Source organism: Vulpes lagopus, chromosome 2 (genome assembly GCF_018345385.1).
Source record: "Vulpes lagopus strain Blue_001 chromosome 2, ASM1834538v1, whole genome shotgun sequence".
NCBI lineage: Eukaryota > Metazoa > Chordata > Mammalia > Carnivora > Canidae > Vulpes > Vulpes lagopus.
In genome coordinates this window covers 138,264,647-138,286,729 of record NC_054825.1, presented here as the reverse complement: position 1 = coordinate 138,286,729, position 22,083 = coordinate 138,264,647, and the positions used below count along the sequence as shown (strand labels likewise).

At 34.4% G+C, this 22,083-nt stretch overlaps 1 protein-coding gene across 3 annotated transcripts in view; it reads left to right on the top strand.

The window, feature by feature from the left end:
* Nucleotides 1–22,083, top strand: part of VPS13A (vacuolar protein sorting 13 homolog A) — a 233,138-nt gene that overhangs the window by 192,778 nt on the left and 18,277 nt on the right. The window contains exons 60-69 of one of the 3 annotated variants that reach the window (XM_041740174.1): nt 239–352; nt 1,425–1,570; nt 2,776–2,857; nt 3,887–4,000; nt 4,856–4,931; nt 5,020–5,183; nt 5,721–5,766; nt 5,873–5,996; nt 15,434–15,548; nt 15,749–19,225. In XM_041740174.1, the coding sequence (XP_041596108.1) occupies nt 239–352; nt 1,425–1,570; nt 2,776–2,857; nt 3,887–4,000; nt 4,856–4,931; nt 5,020–5,183; nt 5,721–5,766; nt 5,873–5,996; nt 15,434–15,548; nt 15,749–15,769 (1,002 nt within the window). In that variant the 3' untranslated portion in view covers nt 15,770–19,225. Of the gene's footprint in view, nt 1–238; nt 353–1,424; nt 1,571–2,775; nt 2,858–3,886; nt 4,001–4,855; nt 4,932–5,019; nt 5,184–5,720; nt 5,767–5,872; nt 5,997–15,433; nt 15,549–15,748; nt 19,226–22,083 lie in introns of those variants that run through there. The other 2 variants (XM_041740183.1, XM_041740166.1) reach the window with 2 other exon arrangements.

Below are 22,083 nucleotides of genomic sequence, written 5' to 3'. Positions count from 1 at the left end.
TTAGTGTTTTTTAATGAATTAGATGGAAACAAGGAAGATAGGCTTATCAGTTTGTAACTGAGGGACAAAGCTTTACCAATAGGTGTTAGGTTTCCTTGTCATGCAATATATTTTTAATCATGAACTGTGTTGAATAATGGATGTCACAGGGGAGTGTTATGCAGTGTCAGAGCTATTGACTTAAATGCCTCATCCAGATAGATCCTTTAAGTTTGTAATACTTTTTGTTTCTTTATAGGTTGAACTTTTTCATAAAGATATAGAAGCTTTCCAAGAAGAATATAAAACAGCTTCATTAGTAGATTCATCACAAGTTAGTCTCTATGAATATTTCCATATATCTCCTATCAAGGTAGGGGGAAATATAAGTCATTTTTATTATCCTTGATCTCTCAGTAGTAGCAAATTAACTTGATCTGTTTGGGGAGATGAGCATTTAAATTCTATTCGCTAATAGTATATAAATTCTGTAAAAAAAAGTAAAATAAAAGGAATAATTGTTTGAAATTTTTACTTATAACAATTTTTCACTATATGAAAATAACACTGGAGCCACCTACAAATGTGTTTGTAGGTTTATATCTTGACCTAACATGTTACCTTAGTTCTGTTAACGTATTTAATGACAGTTTTAAAAAATTTTATGTATGGCATATGTGGTTATTGAGGTATAATTGATATATACGTTAGTTTCTGATGTATGAGGTAGTAATTTGATATTTGTATACATTGTGAAATGATCACCACAGCAAGTCAGATTATAATCACATCCATCACCATACAGTGTTAAAAAAAAATTTTTTTTTCTTTTGAGAACTTCTAAGATTTATTTACTCTCTTAGCAACTTTAAAATAATGCACTAGAATATTATTAACTATAGTCTGTCGGTTTTAATTCATAAACTTGATTTAAGAACTAAAGACTGAATGGAATTAAATATGTTAACAGTTTCTGAATTACTTACATAATACTTGTAGAAAATTATTATATATATATGATGTATATGCATATGATACAAAAGTGTGAAAGTTTAACTGGTTTCAACATGCTTACTTAATTCTAACTTAATTCTAATATTCTAATTCTAATAGAATATTAATTCTAACTTAATTCTAGTTATTTTCATCTTCACCTTCTAGATTATTAATATTATTTTAAAATGTATAAAAATTATTTTCATAGCTTTACCAAAATAATTGCATTGAACCTAAATACCACATGAGCTTATGTTGCTGCATTTAACATTTAAAAAGAGCTGTATTCAATTTTAAATTCCTTTAACTTTTCACTTAATAATTTCAACATAGTGGTAACTCTGAAATCTTACTTAGGGTAGTAAATTTAAAATAAGATTAAGTTTTAAAAGTTAAAATTCTCATTTTGAAGATAGTGCTATAAATCTTTATCTCTTTTGTCTCCTTAGTTGCATTTAAGTGTTTCACTGAGTTCGGGCAGAGAAGAAGCCAAAGATTCAGAAAAACACGAAGGACTGGTGGCTGTTCATTCTTTAAATCTTTTGCTGAAGAGTATCGGTGCCACTCTTACAGACGTCCAAGATGTAGTTTTTAAGTATGTTTAATACTCACATTTATAAAAGTCCATTTTACATTTACCTGAAAACTTTCCAAGTTGAAAAAGTATGTAAAGGACATTGGAGGTCATAGACAAATACGGGTTTTACTGTTAAATGGAATATAATTTAAGTAACATTTAACCTGCAAAGCCTTCACCTTTAATGAACAGAATAATTATTAAACAGCTTCCTTAAGAAAGAGGGACAGAGACCTACAAGTTTCTGCATTATCTAAGGCCTTTCTGGCCCAGGGAGGGATTCCTAGGAAGCTGTATACACCAAAGGTATGGCGCTTAAACCATGTGGCTTCAAGGCTTCTAGGATCAAGATTCTTTAAAGCATATGTGACTAGAACAAAATGAATGTAAATGCCATGATAAGGGAGATGAAAGGATTCACTAAAATGTTACAACCAAGAATAATATATATACATTTTAATGTGAATCATAATGGAAGCTATTAGAGTATCTGACCAGAGACTCAAAAGTCTTAGTGGAGACTTCAGGTGAGAATGGCCTTTTTAGGTAGCACTGAGAAATGTTATTAAGAACAGTAGTAAGAAGCAATGAGTCCAGTAGGATGTAACTCTAAGTCTAGATGAAGTTAGATAACTGTGAAATTAAAGAACATATTTGAAGACCTTGGGAATAGGATGAGATTTCTCATCCAGCTGCTGTCCTATCGGCTGACAGAGCTTCCCAAGCAGTGGATCTGTATTTGCTATGGATAGGTTAGCAGTAAACCCACCTTGGTTCCTCAGCTGTCAGCTAGTCAGACAGGACCTGCAGCAGCTGAAGCCTGGCCATTCTTGAGCAGCCTGTTCCATTCTCAGTGTGTCAGACATCTTCTGTGTGGGCCGTGACAGGGGAAAGTTGAAAAATACAGTCCATGTCCATCAGTGGGATCCATAAGGTCTCTGAATCCCCTAAAAGTGTGCAAATATGTATATATTGGTGGCTTTTCTGAAGATAATATCCATAGCTTTCATGAGATTCTTAGAGGGTTCTTTGACCAGCATGTGCAGAGGTATATGTGAAAGAGCGTTTTCTGATTGGCATGGGAAATGTACGGAAAGGAAAGCTTTAGAGAAAAATTCTAAAAAAATATGAAACCATTTGTTAATATTAAAAACATTCTTTTCCCCTTTCTCCCTCTTCCTCTCCTACACACACCCACACACATATTTATATGTGTTTTTCAGGCTTGCATTTTTTGAACTCAACTATCAGTTCCATACAGCTTCTGAACTACAGTCTGAAGTAATAAGACACTATTCAAAACAGGTTTGTCTGAGATTATTTTATAAAGGGACAGATTGATATAGTGAAACTCTATCTGTATATGTATTGACAAGGAAGTAAATAGCCATTTCAAAATCTTAAACCTTTTTTTTCCTCTCAGAATTGAGAAAGAAATTGAGCCCTGCCAACTTTTCAGTTTTTTGCCCTTTTATTTTTTAGCCGCTGACACAAATCTTTTGTGGATCAATGTGGGCTTGGATAAACATCTTTAAATAAAATATTAACTAATTCAACAAACTTACTTTAGAAAAATAGTATCGAGGGAAACTATTAGTAACTGGTGAACAGGCTTTTTTTTTTTTTAAGATTTTATTTATTTATTCATAGAGATGCAGAGAGAGAGAGAGAAGTAGCAGACACAGGCAGAGGGAGAAGCAGGCTCCATGCAGAGAACCTGACGTGGGACTCGATCCAGGGTCTCCAGGATCATGCCCTGGGCTGCAGGCGGCGCTAAACTGCTGCGCCACTGGTGCTGCCCTGAACAGGCTATTTTTAATGTGATTGTGTTGTCAAGTCAGTTAGATATGTTATTTTAATGGATTTTTTTCCACTTTCAGAAAGACTCCAGTATCTTATGATATAACTTATAGAGCCTCTGAGACTACTGTTGTATAGTGGTCATATCACAAAGCCTGACTCAGGATGTCTGGGTTTGGATTCTAGTATTGCTCTTTATCTACTGTGTGACCCTGGGCATCATTTTGACCTATATGTTTCTCCACTCTATAAAATGATGGTGGTAATAGTAACTGTCACATGTAGTTATAAAAGTGAAAACATCTTGAATATTCTGAAGCTTTATGTAAACATGTTATAGAAACATGTTATTAGAAATATCTAGTACTGTATCACCAAATCACTTTTTAAAAACAAAACTAGTGATGAATAGAGTGATATGGTGTAGGAATTGAAATTAATGATAAGGGTATTAGCCTAAAAAAACATGGATGTGTGTACTGAATATTAAAAAATTTTTCTGATTGATGATTAATGTTCATATTTCATTTTTAGGCCATTAAGCAAATGTATGTACTCATTCTTGGACTTGAAGTTTTGGGAAATCCCTTTGGCTTGATTAGAGAATTTTCTGAAGGTGTGGAAGCATTTTTTTATGAACCTTACCAGGTAATAAAATAATAACTCTTGCACTATGTAATATATCACTAATACTTTTGAATAAATAATGCATTCCATTTGTTTACTTGAAGCATAGGCATAAATAGCTTTTGGGAGATACAACAAAAGATATAATTTTTGTAGCAAACGATGGTAAGAGGTTTGAGAAATTTGGAGGGAAATTTTACCTTTTCATTCAAAATTTAAACTTAACACTTTACTAAGATGTACTGAATTTTAAGTATTCTGTTGGAATATTAAAGGTGGATAAACTTCACTCTATAATAGAAGTAAGGTCACCATAGATAGGCAGTCTTGTTTTTTGCACAGTTGTATGGGACAGTAAAAATAACTGCAGGCAGACACTGTGCAAAGCAATCTTAATCAGTGGCAAAAATTATGATTGTTTTGTGTCCCTTAAAATTTTCTTTTAAAACATTTAAAACTCTTCTACCTTGACTTTTAAATGTAGAGGGTAATGAAAAAGTAAAACTGTTATTTATATTGTACAGTATAATTTAAAACATAAAAAAATAATAAGAATTAAAGTGCTGTTACATTTTTTACAAGAATTATCGAGAGTAGTTTGTGCTTAATGTTCTCATCCTATAGCTTACAGTACAGAGTAAACATCTTTTGTACACTTTGGCGAATAGTCCTGTTCCTAAGTTTGGATCAACTTATTCTTTGTACTTTCAGTGTCATGAAATATCTCTGAGAATTTTGTTAATGGGCATTTTTTTTGCTAGGTTCACTTTCTCTGGGGTATTTTTATTTTTTGTCATTATTTTTGTCTTCATTTATATCAATAAGTTCACCTTTAAAAGATAATGTAGCCTTTGTTGTTATTATTTGACCCTTTAGGGAGCCATCCAGGGTCCTGAAGAGTTTGTGGAGGGGATGGCGCTAGGACTGAAGGCGCTGGTTGGTGGAGCTGTCGGTAAGAAAGAAAATGCATACCAGGTGTGATTATGCTAGCAAGTAATGATGCCTTTGCTTTTACTAAAAATCATTATTGTTTCTGCTAGGTGGATTAGCTGGTGCTGCCTCCAAAATCACTAATGCTATGGCTAAAGGGGTGGCAGCTATGACTATGGATGAAGACTACCAACAGAAGAGAAGAGAAGCAATGAATAAGCAACCAGCTGGTCTTAGAGAAGGCATCACTCGTGGAGGAAAAGGCTTAGTTTCTGTAAGAAATTTCCTAGGGTTGTGAATGCATCAGAGAATATCTTTTCTTTTTTTTTTTTTTTAAGGATTTTATTTATTTATTTGAGAGAGAGTACAAGCAGGAGGGAGGGGCAAAGGGAGAGAGATAAGCAAACTCCCGACTGAGCAGGGAACCTGATGTGGGGCTTGATCCCAGGACTTGCACCAAAGGCAGACAGTTAACCAACTGAGCCATGCAGATGCCCCTTGGAATATCTTTTAAAGCCACATTCTGTGAATAAGAAAATAGACGTTTAATTTGCCACTCCTTCAAGTATTATTTAGCTATTGGAGGAGCAGTGGGTTGTGTCCAATATAAAACATGTCAGTAGCCTTCAGAAGCATTCTGTTTTACTAAAATACTTAGGCAATATATGTCTAAATGTATTTGTTTCAGTGCTTTCTAGAGTCTTACACTATCTAGAAAGCAGAATTCCTCTAATTTTTTATAAGCCAGACTTGGTTCTTCAAAGCATTATGTTGAAAGTCTTACAAATTTTCACTTGTGCTTTTCCTGTAGGGTTTTGTAAGTGGCATAACAGGAATTGTTACAAAACCAATCAAAGGCAAGTATGTTCCTTTGGGTGGTGTATATTACCAGGTCTTTCACAAATTGATTCTACTTTTATTCTTTATCTACTTACCTAAACCTTGGTCTTCTTTTCTTTCTAGGAGCTCAAAAAGAAGGAGCAGCTGGTTTCTTTAAAGGTGTTGGGAAAGGTTTAGTTGGAGCAGTGGCAAGGCCAACTGGAGGCATCATAGACATGGCCAGCAGTACATTTCAGGGAATAAAAAGGTACATTCTCTTTGGTGGAGGATAATGAGTAAAGTGCTTAAACTGCGAGAAATAAAATAAGTCAGCTCTTTGGCTCAAAGCCCTTAGTAATGAACCTTATAATATGGCAAGTTGCATATGATTTTCCTAATTACTTTTTAAGTTGTTGCCTTTGTATCATTTCAACTATATAGGGTTCTCCTTTATTAGTCATTCATTCCCAGCAACCTTGACAGGAAAAGCTTGGCAAATTAAGCAAGCTTTAACTTATTTACTATAAGTGTATTATAATAATGTAATGCTATGCACGCGCACATGAGTTACAGAATTAGCAAATATAATATTCTGTCTCCTTTTTAAGAAATAAAGAATGGCATTTATATTCCTGATTCAAATTCACCTTGTGGGGATCCCTGGGTGGCGCAGTGGTTTAGCGCCTGCCTTTGGCCCAGGGCGCGATCCTGGAGACCCGGGATCGAATCCCACGTCGGGCTCCCAGTGCATGGAGCCTGCTTCTCCCTCTGCCTGTGTCTCTGCCTCTCTCTCTCACTGTGTGCCTATCATAAATTAAAAAAAAAAAATTTCACCTGTGTTCCCCTTCCGTTAATGATCTTACTTTGTTATGAAACTATTATATTTCCTCTATTTTTCTTCGTTTGTGCAAATTATTTTATTTTTTAAAGATTTTATTTATTCGGGATCCCTGGGTGGCGCAGCGGTTTGGCGCCTGCCTTTGGCCCAGGGCACGATCCTGGAGACCCGGGATCGAGTCCCACATCGGGCTCCCGGTGCATGGAACCTGCTTCTCCTTCTGCCTGTGTCTCTGCCTCTCTCTCTCTCTCTCTGTGTGTGACTATCATTAAAGAAAAAAAAAAAGATTTTATTTATTCATGAGAAACACAGAGACACAGGCAGAGGGAGAAGTAGGCTCCAGGCAGGGAACCCATTGTGGGGCTCGATCCCGGTCTTGAGGATCATGCCCTGGGCCGAAGGCAGCACTAAACCGCTGAGCCACCCAGGCTGCCCAGTGCAAATAATTTTAAAGCATGCTCTCTTTTCCTCCAAGGTAAATTTAGCATAGGATTGAAATTTGATAGTTGCATTATTATTATTATCTGTGCTCTAGAGACTTGTACCACATACAATAATTGATTAAATTCATGCTAATGAGACCTAACTTAGAAAAGTTAGGTGGGTAGACATTTCCCTAATCTATTTCTCGTTTCCTGCTTTATAGAGATAGTAATGTCATCATATGAGCTGCTTCCCTTAAGTCAATATTTCATACTGCTTACTATTACTAGTTTCATAATTTAGAATTAAGATGGAGGAAAAAAAGGTTCCATCTCTTCTACATGTAACTTTAGAGTCACAAATAGAATGTGTTGAATTGTAGTCATCAGAGAAACACAAAACTCAATGAAAAGTAAGTAATTCAAGGTATAGAGAGAGAGCTATGCTAGTATATGCCCAAAGTTGATAAAATAACCTTCCGTTTTTCTGAAACTTTATAATCTGTACTGAGCTGCATTACTTTAAGGATTAAGGGCAAAATAAAACATTTTTATAAAAATAAGACTAACAACTATTAAAGATGTACTTGTGTGAAGAAGGATATTAAAACCAGGAAGGAGAAGTCGATTATGAGAATTAAATATAAGAATATAAATGGTTGAATAAATCTAATTGAACTGTGTAAAAACAATATTGAAGCCAAAATACTAACTTGCAATTTGAGAAGTGAATAATTGGTATTAAGCATTTTCATATATTATTTATGAAGGGGATACACTTTTTATTCTAGATAGATATGTATCAATTAGACACTTTTTTAACCAAGGAACTAGAAACAGGTATGATTAGCAAAGCTCCTGTCCACATATAGCTTACATTCTCCTGGAAGAGCAATAAATGAAAATAGGTAAAATGACAAATATGTGATGTGCTAAATGGTAAAAGATGCTATGAAGAAAAATCAAACGGAGTGAAAGAGAGGAGAACATCCAAAGTGGTGGGGAGGAAAGTCATGATCTTTGTATATAAGGTGTTGAGGGAAGCTTCACTGGTAAGGTTAAATTTGAGAAGAGATCAGAAGGAAGTAAGGGAGTAAGACATGTGAAAAGAATACCCCAGGCAGTAGGAATAGCATGTAAAAGTCCTGATACAGGAGTATGCTAGGCCTGTTTGAGGAATAGCAAGACCAGGATCCCCAGAATAGAGTGAGTTGGAGAAGAGAGTTGGAAAAGATGATATTGCAGAATGAGCAGGGAATCAGATCATATGGGCTGGTAAGCCAATGATAAAGACTTTGGCTTTATCTTGAGACAAGAAACATTGGAAGGTTTTGGACAAGAGGAATGATGTGAGCTGGCTGCTGTGTATTTTGAGAAGAAGTCATAGGAGGACCAGAAAAGACACAGAGGAACACAAAAGAGACTGTTGGAATAATCAAGATGGGAGGTGGTGGTGAGGAGACCCATGTAGGCTAGACGATGGTAAGATGGGGTCACATTCTACATGTATTTTGAATCTAGTGATAACAGGATAACTTAATTAATTGGATATCAGATATTAAAGAAAATCATCAAGGGTAATTCTAAAGTTTTTTCTGAAATGATGGAAATGTCATATTGTCATTCCATTTAGGGAAGGAGTGGATTAGAAGTTTTGTTCTGAGTATATTAATTCTCTCGGATGTCCAAATGGGGACATTAAGTAGTTGCTGAGTCCAGGAGTCTGAAGTTCTAGAAGGTGCAGCTGGAATTAAAAATTTGAAATGTGTGAGTCTATAACAGAGTGTTCAAAGTTAAAGTGAGATTAAATGAGATTACCTAGGCAATAAGAATAGAAAAGAGAGAAAAAAAAAAATAGATCCAAGGACTTGAATCTAACACTGGGAAGTTGGGGAACTATAAGGAGGTCCCAGCAGTGGAGACTGCAAGGAAATGGCCATTAAAGTAAGGGGGACAATCCAGAACGTGGTGTTCCCAAAGCTGAGAAACAGACAGTCCCAGCTAATATTATTGTTGAAGAGGAAAGGGAAATCCCTACTTCCCCATTCATCTTATGTGAGGGTATTCTGAGTTGAAAAACAGATGTGGAACTTAAAATGGGGGTACTGTACCCTACCCACTCCTTAGCTTTGCATAGAATACTCTTCTTTCTGTCATGTGGTCACTTCTTTATTCATCACCTATCTTCCCAGTGAAGTCTTTCATGATGACCCTAAAATTTGATTGTATCCCCTACCCTGCCCCAGATACTTCATATCTCCCTTCCTTTCGTGATTTTCCTTTCTCTTTAGCTCTTTTCACTACTTCATACACATATATTTTACCTTGCTTATCTGTCCTGCTAGAATTAGTTCTGTGAATGCAGTATCTCTAGTCTGTTTCCACAGCACTTAGAATGTTGCTTGACCTGTGGTAGGTTGGATTTTTTTTTTTTTTTAACTGAGATCATTGGAGACTCACCTGCAGTTGGAGGAAATAATGTGGAAAGATCCTTTGTACAGTGTGTTGTGCCCCTCTGGGTGTTGTCACAAATTACCATGAACTTGGTGGCCTGCACCCTTAACATTTCATCCTCTTAGAGTTCTAGAGGCCAGAAGTCAGAAGGCAAGGTGGCAACAAGACTTTACAATCCCTCAGAAGGGTAGAATTTGCCCTTTGCTTCCTCCTGCTTCTAGTGGCTTGTGGCACATAGAACTCCAAGCTCTTCCCTCCTCTCCATATCACCTGCTCTGTAGGCCTCATCTCCCTCTGCATCTCTCCTACGGACACTTGTGGTAGCTTTTAGGGCCCACTCAGATAACACGGGATTATCACCTCATTTCAGAATCCTTTGGTTAATCACATCCTCGTAGACTTTACCATATAAAATGACATTCAGAAGTTCAGGGATCTAGCCTGATTTCTTCGGGAACCACCATTGAGATTGCCACATACTAGATCTTAGACTAGTAACATTTTGCATAACCTAGTATAATATCACAACCAGGATATTGACATTGATGCAATCCATTGAATTTATTCAGGTTTCCTCACTTTAACTTGCACTCATTGGTGTTTGTATGCTCTCATCCTGTACAATTTTGTCACCTGCATATGTCCACATATCCACCAGTCTGGATACTAAACAGTTCGAGCACCACATAGATACTTAGAGTTGTCCTTTCACAACTCATCTACCTCCCTCCCACAGACCCCAGAAATCTTAAATGCTACTTTATATACCTTAATATAGTCTATTTAAAATTGAGATAAAACTCATATACTTAAGAAATCGCCTTTTAAAGTGCATTTTGGTTGTTTTTAGCATTCACAAGATTATACAACTGTCAGCATTTTTCTATTTCCAAAATATTTTCACCCCAGAGAAAACCTTGTGTTTGTCAACAGTTACTCACCATGTCTCTTCCTCTCAGCCAGAAGCAACTACTATTCTACTTTCTGTCTGTAGATTTACCTATTCTGAACGTTTCAAATAAATGTAATCATACAATGTTTGGCCTCTCCTAGCATTATGATGCTTTCAAGTTTTATCCATGTTGTAGCATAAATGAGACCTTCATTCCTTTTTATGGCTAAATATTCCTTTGTATGAATAGATGACCTTTGGTTATGTGTTCACTAGCTGATGGGTATTCAGGTTGTTTTTACTTTTTGTTATGAACAATGATGCTAAAAACAATGTTTAAGTTTTTATGTGAACATATGCTTTCAGTTCTTGTCAGTTTTTCTTTCGAAGTGGAATTGGTCATTTTGGTAACCTCCATGTTTAACTTTCTGAAGAATTGCCAAACTGTTTTCCACAGCAGCTGCATTAATTTATATCCCCACCAACAATGTAGAAGTTTCCAATTTCTCCACATCCTCTCTAATACTAGTTATTTTCCATTTTGATCTTTTAAAATAGTCTATTGGGGATCCCTGGGTGGCGCAGCGGTTTGGCACCTGCCTTTGCCCAGGATGCGATCCTGGAGACCCAGGATCGAATCCCACGTCGGGCTCCCGGTGCATGGAGCCTGCTTCTCCCTCTGCCTGTGTCTCTGCCCCGCTCTCTCTCTCTCTCTTTGTGACTACCATAAAAAAAAAAAAAAAAATTTAAATAGTCTATTGAATGAAGTAAAATCATGTTGTGGTTTTGATTTGCATTTCTTAATGATGCAGAGCATTCATTTCATTTTGCTTATTGGCCGTTTCTGTATCTTTCCTGGCTAAATGTCTACCAGATCCTTTTGTGTTTTTTAATTGGGCTGATTTTGTTTTTATTGTTGAATTTTAAGAGTTCTTTATATATAATGTGTGTGTGTGTGTGTGTGTGTGTGTGTATATATATATATACACACACACACACACACACTGGAAACTAGATCCCATTTTCTCCTATTTGTGTATTGTCTTAGCTTTTTCTGCTAGTGCTTTTTGATGAAGTCTGATTTATCTTGTTTGTGCTTATGCTCTTGCTGTCATACCTAAGAAAGCATCACTTAGCCTGAGGTCATGAAAATTTACATCTAAAACTGAGTTATAATTTTAGCTCTTTTAAATGTTCAGGTCTTTGATTCATTTTAATTTTTAAATTTTGTATGTAATGACAGGTTGGAGAGGTTGGATCCATACTTATTCTTTTGCATGTGCAAATCCAGCTGTCCCAGCACCCATTTGCTGAAAGGACTACATTTTCCCTACTGAGTGGTCTTTCCCTACTTGAGTGGTGATGTGGGACTCAATCCCGGGACTCCAGGATCATGCCCTGGGCTGAAGGCAGGCGCTAAAGTGCTGAGCCACCCAGGGATCCCCCTCATATAAATTTTAGAATCAGTTAATTTCTGCCAGAAAGGACAGCTGGAATTTTGAATAGTGATTGTATTGAGTCAAGATCAGTTTGAGGATTAGTGCCATCCTGACCATATTTAGTCTCCCAATCAATGAAAATGGCTGTCCATTAATTTAGGGCTTTCGTTTTTTTCAATGATGTTTTATAGTTTTTCAGTATTCGTGTCTTAAATGTATTCATAAGTATTATTTTTAGCGCTATTATAAATGTAATTGTTTTAATTTCATTTTTGTACTGTGTATTTCCAGTACATAAAAACTAGTTTTTGTATATTGAACTTTTATTCTGCAGCCTTACCAAGCTTGTTAGCTCTAATAGTTGGATTCCTTAAGTTTATGTATATATAAAATCATGCCATTTAAAAATAAAAGTAATTTTAGTTCTTCCTTTCCAATTTGAATGCCATTTGCTACTGCTTGTTTAGTTACCTTGGCTAGAACTCTAGTACAATGTTGGATACAAGTACCAAGAGCAATCATACCTATCTAGCTCCTTTCAGTCTTTCACCATTAATTATGATATGAGCCATGGCTTTTTTGGTAGGTATTTTTTATCAGGTTGAAGTTCCTTTCTATTTTGCATTTGAGTGCCTATATCATGAAAGGATTTTGGGTTTTGTCAAATGCCTTACTTGTATTAATTAAATTGACATTGTTTTATTAATATAGTATCGTACTGATTTTCATATGTTGAACCATTTGCATACCTGGAATAAATCCCACTTGGTCATGGTATACAATCTTTTTTAGTCCTGCTAAGATTTAGCTTGCTGAAAATTTTTTAAATTATTTATTTATTTATTCATGAAAGACACAGAGAGAGAGGCAGAGACATAGGCAGAGGGAGAAGTAGGCTCCCCACAGGAGCCTGATGTGGGACTCAATCGTGAAATCCTGGGAGCACACCCTAAGCCAAAGGCAGACGCTCAACCACTGAGCCACTCAGGCGTCCCTAGCTTGCTGAAATTTTGTTGAGTTTTTTTTACATATGTATTCACAAGGGACATTGGGCTGTAGTTTTTTTGGTGATATCTATGCCTGGTTTTGTATTAGGGTAATACTTTCCTCATAGAATGATTAGGAAGTGCTCCCTTCTCTTCATTTTTTGGAAAGAGTTTGTAAAGGAATTACATTAATTTCTCTTTAAACATTCGATAAAATTCACCCAGTGAAGCCATTTGGATTTGACTTTTATTTCTGGTCAGTTTTTTGATTACTAATTCAGTCTCTTGATACAAGTCTGAATCCAGTTGTCTGCTTCTTCAGTAAATTTAAATCTTCCCTCTTTTTTTTTCTTTGTCTACCTGATGGTTTGTCATTTTTGCTGACTGTCAATGAACCAGTTTTTGGTTTCATTGATTCCCTCCATTGTTTTTTTTATTTGTCTCTGCTCTAATTTTCTTATTTCCTTCCTTCTGCTAGCTTTGAGTTTAGTTTGCTTTTATTTCCCCCTCTTTCTCAAGGTGTAACTTTAGATTGTTGATTTGAGATCTTTTTAAGTGGTAGGCAATCACAGCTATCAGTTACTCTCTGAGCACGGTCTTAGCTACATACACTGTTTTGGTATGTTGTGTTTGTTTTCATTTGTTCCAGAGTAGTTACTTTCCTTGGTTATTTTTTCTTGGACCTCTAGTTATTTAGGCTTCTGCTGTTCATTTTCCACATATCTGTGAATTGCCCAAATTTCCTTCTTTTATAAATTTTATTCTATGTAGCCAGAAAACATACTTTGTAAATCTCAGTACCTTCCTATTTATTAAGACCTGTTTTAGCACCTAATATATAGTCTGTCCTGGAAGGTATTCTGTGTGCACTTGAGAAAAATGTGTCATTTTCTGTTGCTGAATTAAATGTTCTCTCTTATAAATGTCTGTTAGGTCTGGTTGAATGATAGTTTTATTCAAATCTTCTAATCCCTTGCTGATCTTCTATTTTGTATTCAGTATTGAAAGTAGGATATAGAAATAACTTGTTGATTTTTTTTTTTTTCCTCTTTGCAGTTCTGCCAGTTTTTGCTTCATGTATTTGGGAGCTCTGTTGTTAAGTACTTATATGTTCATAATTTTTATAGCATCCTGGTAGACTAATTCTTTTCTTGTAAAATGTTTTTCTTTGTATTTAATGAGAATTTTTTTATTTAAAGTTTAATTTTTTCTAAACTTGGTATGGCTATTCTAGCTCTCTTTTGGTTACTGTTTACATGATATATCTTTTTCCATCCTTTCATTTTCAACTTACTTGCATCTTTGGCTCTAAAGTGAATCTTTTTAGGACAGCATATGGTTGGATCATATTTTTTATCCACTCAGCCTATTTCTGCTTTTTATTTTTTTTTTATTTTTTATTTTTTTTAAATTTTTTATTTATTTATGATAGTCACAGAGAGAGAGAGAGAGGCAGAGACACAGGCGGAGGGAGAAGCAGGCTCCATGCCCCGGGAGCCTGATGTGGGACTCGATCCCGGGTCTCCAGGATCGCGCCCTGGGCCAAAGGCAGGCGCCAAACCGCTGCGCCACCCAGGGATCCCTATTTCTGCTTTTTAATTGGATAATTTACCCATATGTATGTGTTACACATATGGATACATTATGTGGTAAGCTTTTAACCAATATTTATTGAGTCTGTGAATATTTGTTGAATGAATGAACAAACAAATGGACCATTCTCAATTGGGTCCATGCAGTCAGAAATGTTAAATAAATTATTACAGTACCAAATTTAGCAATTCCTGTATATTTTAAACAGTGCATGTCAAGCCCAAGTAGGACTATGAGGAATGTTAGGGTATTTAGACATTAGAAAACTGTACATGTAATATAATTTATAGCAGTAATAGATTGAAGGAGATTAACTATATGATGACAACAATGACCAGGAAGGAATTTCTAATTTAAAATTCATTGCCTCCAATAACAGTAACAAAGAACTATAAGCAAACTAGGAGTAGAATTGTACTTCCTTGATTTGACAAAAGGTTCCTTTAAAAAACAAAAGAAAACCTTTGTTAATACTGGCTCTTCATGTGGAACTCTTAGATGCTTTCCCTTTAAAGTTAGAAATGAGACAACATTGCTTACAGTCCCCTCTTATATTTAACATTGTATTAGTGTATTTAGCAATGAACTGGAGGAACCAGACATTATAATAGGAAAAGAAAAAAATTAAAAGTCTTAAATCAGAGAAAAGAGAAAAAAGCAGTATTCATTTGCTGATTCTCTTGATTATTGTCTGCAAAGAAAGTCCAAGACAATCTATAAACACACTCTTTCCAAGTCAACGTTTTTCTAGAATACTTACATTATTTGTGTAATAAAGACAATTTTAAAATAGAGAAGTGATGTAATAGTTTTATCCAAAAGAAGATTCTTTTTAGGGTACCCCTGGGTGGCTCAGCGGTTCAGCGCCTGCCTTCGGCCTAGGGTGTGAGCCTGGAGTCCCGGGATCAAGTCCCACGTCGAGCTCCCTGCATGGAGCCTGCTTCTCCCTCTGCCTCTCTCTCTCTCTCTCTGTGTGTGTGTGTGTGTGTGTGTTTATCATGAATAAATAAATAAATTTTTTTAAAAAGATTCTTTTTAGTAATTGCATTTTAAAGTGAAATAAGAGGTTTTTTTTCTGTAGAGCTACAGAGACTTCTGATGAAGTGGAGAGCCTGCGACCCCCTCGATTCTTTAATGAGGATGGAGTTATCAGACCTTACAGGTTGAGGGATGGGACTGGAAACCAGATGTTACAGGTGAGTGAAGAAGTATCTTACACTTAAGATTAATTTAGTCAAGTTTGCTTTATTAAAAGTAGCTCTATAATGTTTCAAATATTCGTTAGGTTATTTGGGCTTTTGTGTGTTTTGCTTAATTCTATTTACAAGTTTCTTATATTTTACTTAGGTCTTAATGTACATTTATTTACTATAAGATTTTTTTTTCTTTTTTACAGGCATCAAAAAGTTTGATATGAAAACAGTTAATGCATGACTTTGCAAGTAAAAGCCAACAGTAGATTTTAGTCTTAAAATTTACAAACTACGTACCACTGTTTCATTACTTTGAATACAAAGAAAAGCTTTTGTATTGGTAACTTTGTGCATAGGATTTTACTGAATCTGATCTTTTTATAGGGTATTCTTAGCTCTGACTGGATTTACTAGATTTGTTAAAAACCATTGTGCCTTATGTACCCTCATCGTTCATGGTACTTCTTTAACCAACTAGACCATTTCTGTTTAGGATACTTCCTTCTGCATATCAAGCCATTAGTAGCTTTTATACAGTTCTCCTGTCCATTTGGGCATGGGTAAGGAGAAAGCCAGTACCACTGCTATTGGAGAAATTCTTGGGTTCTTAGGCTTTTCTTTTGAAGATACTCAATTGGCCTTGACCCTCTTCCTGCCTTATACTTATGTAGTCTATTTAAAACCTGTGGAATCTGATAAGCAGTTCACAGAAAAGCCAACATCTTCTATGAAGGAAAATTAGCTTTTGAAACAAAAGACCATTTGGAAGTAGAATATTTTATCTATTTAGACACTTTTCTTACTTTGAAAATTGGACTTTTTAAATTTCAGATTATGGTATAGGTAACATACCATAACAGATTATACCAATTTAAAGTTATTTCATCTGTGGTATAGATGTGGGTTACTAAATTAAATCATTTGTTTGACAAAAAAAAAAGTCATTATGTTATATAGACTTGAAAATATTCATGGTAATAATAAATGTTGGGGATATGGTCCTTCCCTTATTACCCTTGATATTTTAAATATTGTCATGTTTAAAATGATCATGGTAAATATTTAAAACTTTAATATTTTACCCACTACATGCAGAGTATATAATTTTTCATAAAATGTACTTCCATCTAATATAGTAAAACATAAAATTATGGGATAATGTGTATTATTTAATAAAGTGGTAGTGTCTTTAAAATGTTTTTATAAAGCATCAAAATAATTGCATTTTGAGACAGAACTGGCAATTTAGTGAGAGGTTGTGCTCTAAAAGGCATTTTGTGCAATCTCTACAATGACAGTACATCATTCTTTGGAAGATGGAAATGGTGCAAAAATTACCTGTGGTTAATACAATTGAAAAATACACTTCACAGTTCCTGCCTTCCCTTTTTAGGGAAGTAACATATTACTTACATTGGTAGCTTTTGTTAATAACATATTACTAACATTTTACTGGACTGAATAGTTATCAAATCAGCTACTGAAAAACTGAAACTGTTTCTTGAGAAACTTAATGAATTCAATAAGAAGTAAGGATGGGTAATGAGAATTTCAAAATACATCCTCATTATTAGGAAATAGATTATGATAAATAAGAAAGCCATGAGATACCAAAAATTTCTCTTAGTTGATAACTTAATTTTAGTGACAGGTAAATTTATTTCATACCTTCGTTAACTGCTGAAGCTTTAAACTTTGGGATTTAAAGGTGATGACCTTTGACTGTGTTTTTAAAGGTGCATATTATTTTTAGTAGGCCAGTTTTAGTATTAATTGCTGAAAGAGCTATTTAAATGACTGGAGGAACTTCAAAATCTTGTCAGGGTTTTACTTGTTTTTCAGCAAGAGCATTAAACACAACATTAGCAAGATACCTATAGCAATTCACCAGAGGCCTCAGGACAATTGTGGTTATTAGCATTGTTCTTCTATAGGTGTAAGAAGATGTATAGGTGGTTTGGTGGTAATGGTGCTTTTTTAATCAAAATTCTGTTATTAGCAAACAGTTTACAATACATGAGTGCCAATAGTTGGGAAAAAAAAAAAATAGGCAGAAGGCATAGAAACAGGATTTAAAATCCCCTCTGCTGAGATTTAATCTGAGTGATTAAACAATGGTGTCTTTGAAAATGTTAAATGTTTCAAATGTTTCTCCTTCCATTTTCTAATTCTCTAAAAAAGGTACCTTGGTTCAGTAAATTATATGGGCCTATATGTAATTAAATATAAAATACACTGTTTAGTTGTATGCCTTCATATCTAGAAAGAAGTACCATATTATAGTGCTTCCTACTAGTCAATTCAAGTTACCTACTAGAGAAATAGAATGATAATTCTCACATATTCATTATTTTATCCATTGAGTATACCAACCAGTGAGGTTTGGTCTTAGGTGTATTAAGATATGGAATATTATATCTGTAATTATTGCCCTACTCAGATCTGAAAAGCCTACCTCAAGATTTTTCTGACTCCTTGAACATTTCATAATTTTACATGTTTTGCAAGCATTTTGCCATGCTTAACTAACCTTTGTGCTTCTTCTCTCCTTTACCATGCTTACAGAAAATTCAGTTCTACAGGGAGTGGATTATGACTCACAGTAGCAGTAGTGATGATGATGATGGTGATTAGTCAGATCTGAAATGTTAAATTCATATGTTCTTTGTCATTTTATTTGGAATGTTTCATTAACATGTTTTGTATGACTGCTACCATAATGTCCATATGTCCAGTTTTAGGGAGTTAAAATACTTTTTCCTTTTAAAATGTTTTTCTACGCATTTACAGAAAACAAAGTAATTGCATTATTTAAGCACAGAAAAAATCTATTCTACATCCAAAGTAGGGCATAATATATATTTTAGCATTTGCTTGTATATATATTGTAGCTTTGTAATGTAGAATTTGTCATTAGGATTTAAAGTTAAACTAAAATATTTTCTTAATGTTCACTAGTTTTATTTTATTTTCAGTTATCAGCTTTTTAGCAAAATGTCATTTTTAGTGCTCTATAAATTTTCTGGGCTGTAATGTAATGCCATTGTATAAAAAAAAGAGTAGTAATAGCTAGCCAGTATTTTATATTTAGCATTTAAAAGTATTTTTGTCAAATTTCTTTTAATAATAATAAACTTATGTAACTTCAAGCAGTATGAATTTGTTGTTCTATTCCAAAACCACATAGATTATATCACTCTTTAAGGAACATTCATGAGTTGTTATGGAAATTATTTACATAATTTTATAGTGTTAGAATGAAAAAAAAAGTTCTATTTTCACTTATTTCATTATATATATATATACACACACACATATATATATATATCAACAATGAACAAAGTTGGTTTTATAGTCATTATTTTTACTTAGTAACCTAAATATCCAGATGCTATAACCCTATTATAAAATATTAAAAATAATTCAGGACATTAAAAGAATTTTTATAGTAAGCGTAATTATGTATTTTTTTACTTGGTTATATTGGAAAATATTATCAATGTCTCAAAGATCTATGAGCAAAACTGTTTTGTGCACTGAAGGGTATTTTAAAATTCCAATTTAGATAAAAACCATCCTGTCCTGTTTCACTAGTAAGTTAGATGTACAAGGGAAGGGAGAAGAAAAAGACTCCTAACTCGGGGAAACGAACTAGGGGTGGTGGAAGGGGAAGAGGGCGGGGGATGGGGGTGAATGGGTGACGGGCACTGAGGGGGGCACTTGACAGGATGAGCACTGGGTGTTATTCTGTATGTTGGTAAATTGAACACCAATAAAAAATTAATTTATTTTAAAAAAATCCTCTTTAAAAAAAAATCCTCTAAAGAGTGAACAACTATTAGTAATATGTTTTTTTTAAGTTTTTATTTAAATTCCAGTATACAGTGTAACCTACAGTGTAACACTAGTTTCAGGTATATAGTATACTTACTCACTTCCATTTATCACCTGGTGCTCAACAGAATAAGTGCCCTCCTTAATCCCCATCACCTATTTCACCCATCCCCCCACCCGCCTCCCTTCTGATAACTACCAATTTGTTCTCTGTAGTTAAGAGTCTGTTTCTTGATTTGTGTGTGTGTCTCTTTCTTATAGTAATATGATGTTTAATCCTTATGACTGCTGTGCTTTTGGATCAACAAAGAAACATTTACCTTATATTAATCAGTTTATGTATATTGAGCTTATATTTAATTAGATTGTAGTAAATAATTGCCTTATTGTTCAGTTTATGGCTTAATTGATTCAGCCCATGATTTCTGAGTAATTTTTAACTTTACCAATGTTATTTCTATAAATCAATTTCTTCTCTATTAGAAATTGACTCTTAATTTTTTAATATTGAGCTTACAAAAAGTATAAGATATTTCTTTTGACATGTCTACCTGCCTAGCATTCATTTAAATTAAATAAAAGTCAAGGTTCTGTGTACTAGGAATAAGAAATACGTGAGTGCCAAGAATGTAATTACCGTTTACATCAAAATACTATTATTATCTTTGGGGGATAGATAATTGAGAACAGTGACCATTAAAATAGTCATGACTGAAAAAATAATAGTCGTGACCAGTGTCAGAGACTGGTTTCTTGTCCCCACTAGTCTCTCTCACCCCTGGCCAAAATCAAACAAAACCTACTCCTTCAATAAGAGGCTAGAAAGAACAGAGCCTATTGTTACATATTGTGTGCCTTAGGAAGGAGAGGTCCGGAAATGTCCTCATTGGCCTTTTACATTTCAGCAAGGCACAAGGCCTTTCTGAAAGGGAAAAACGCTAAACTTCTTGATTGCAAAGCATTTACTGAATTTCCTGTGGTTGGTCTGTGACACTTAATACTATGGTATAGTTTTTAAAAGATTCTTAAGAATTTATTTGGGGAAAAAAAAATTTATTTGGAAAAGTTCTGGGTATTTCAGCATTGACTTGCCATTTTAATGCAAAGAAAATTGTAAGCAGGATTACATTTATTTAAAATCCCTAGAATAGTGAAATGATTTAAAATAATATTCTAGTAGCTAGTAAACTGTTATGTAGGTCATGTGGCTCTAAGGATTCATCACATTTAAGTTTTTAACCTCTACAAGTGAAATATGTTTTTTAACAGTATAATTGCCCTTGTTCTGTTTTCCTGCCACAGTGAAAAAAATCTTTTCAAGCTTCTTTGACCACAGATACTGTTTTTCTGGCTAAAAAAATTTTGTTGCTTTTATTAGAGGAAAATTTGATATTTAAAATTGCACTATTGGGGCCAGCCCGGGTGGCTCAACGGTTTAGCGCCACCATCAGCCCAGGGCGTGATCCTGGAGTCCCGGGATTGAGTCCCACGTCGGGCTCCCTGCACGGAGCCTGCTTCTCCCTCTGTGTCTGCCTCTCTCTCTCTCTCTCTCTCTCGCTGTGTCTCTCATGAGTAAATAAAATAAAATAAAATCTTTAAAAAAAATAAAATTGCCCTATTGTTTTATATTAATATGCTCTTGTTGGAGGTAAAAGACATGGACAAAAATCTCATCAAACAAAAAGAATTCAACTTTTGGCACTTTCATGAGATGAATAGTTCTTTTGTTTATTGGAGGCTCTATAACTAATTAAAATTTTAAAATGGGAGTCTTATCTAATGAGAAAGTCTAGGGAGAAAGCTGCATTTGAAAGATCGATTATGAAATACCACACCTTTCCATATCCTTTATGTATATTCTGAATTTCTACATGGTCACTGCTTACATATAGAAAAAGGGAAGGAGGGTCCTTCTCTCTTCTCTAAGGGAGTAATCACTCATTCTTTATTTGCCTTTGTATTTACTTGACACCGAATAACATACTGAAAACTAGCAGGAAGAAAAACTCATAAAAAGTTTGAAATTATGGACACTTGCCACAATGGATAAATTTATAAGAACAGCCTATAAACGAAATAAGATGAATTGGATATTAACAAGTGTAAATCCAATATAATACAGCTGTCAATATTCCTTATAAAAAAGGAAGTCAGAATAAATTACAGTTTCTGTATTTAAAATAATCTAGATTTTATAAATTTTACTTTTTGAAATTGTTCAAAACACATATTGATGTTAAGTGTTGATTTTCAGGTCATGTTATTAAAATTTGCAAATGGAGCCATTGTAGATCTATGACTAAGACAACAATATTCAACATGAAATATATGCTACTGTATTTGTATCCAAAAGCCATATATACTAGAGAATGGTAGTCACTATAGTAATTTGTCTGATTTAAGTCCTGTGACGAAATTTAGCTTTCATACTTCCCTGTAGTTATGGGAGGAGGACCAGAAACAACTGTCCCAAGTGTTATTGTATACTCTTACACGATATCTTCAGTCTTTGGTTTTTGTTTTATAGATTTACTTGAAAATATATAATTTATTATTAATTTATAATAGTAAAAAATATTAAGGGTCCCATGTGATCCAAGTAAGATACAAAGATTATTCATTTAGATCAAGTAATAATTATGATGGATATATAAACACATGTCAATTTGATTATTCTATCCCTGCACCTTTGGGATAAATGGAG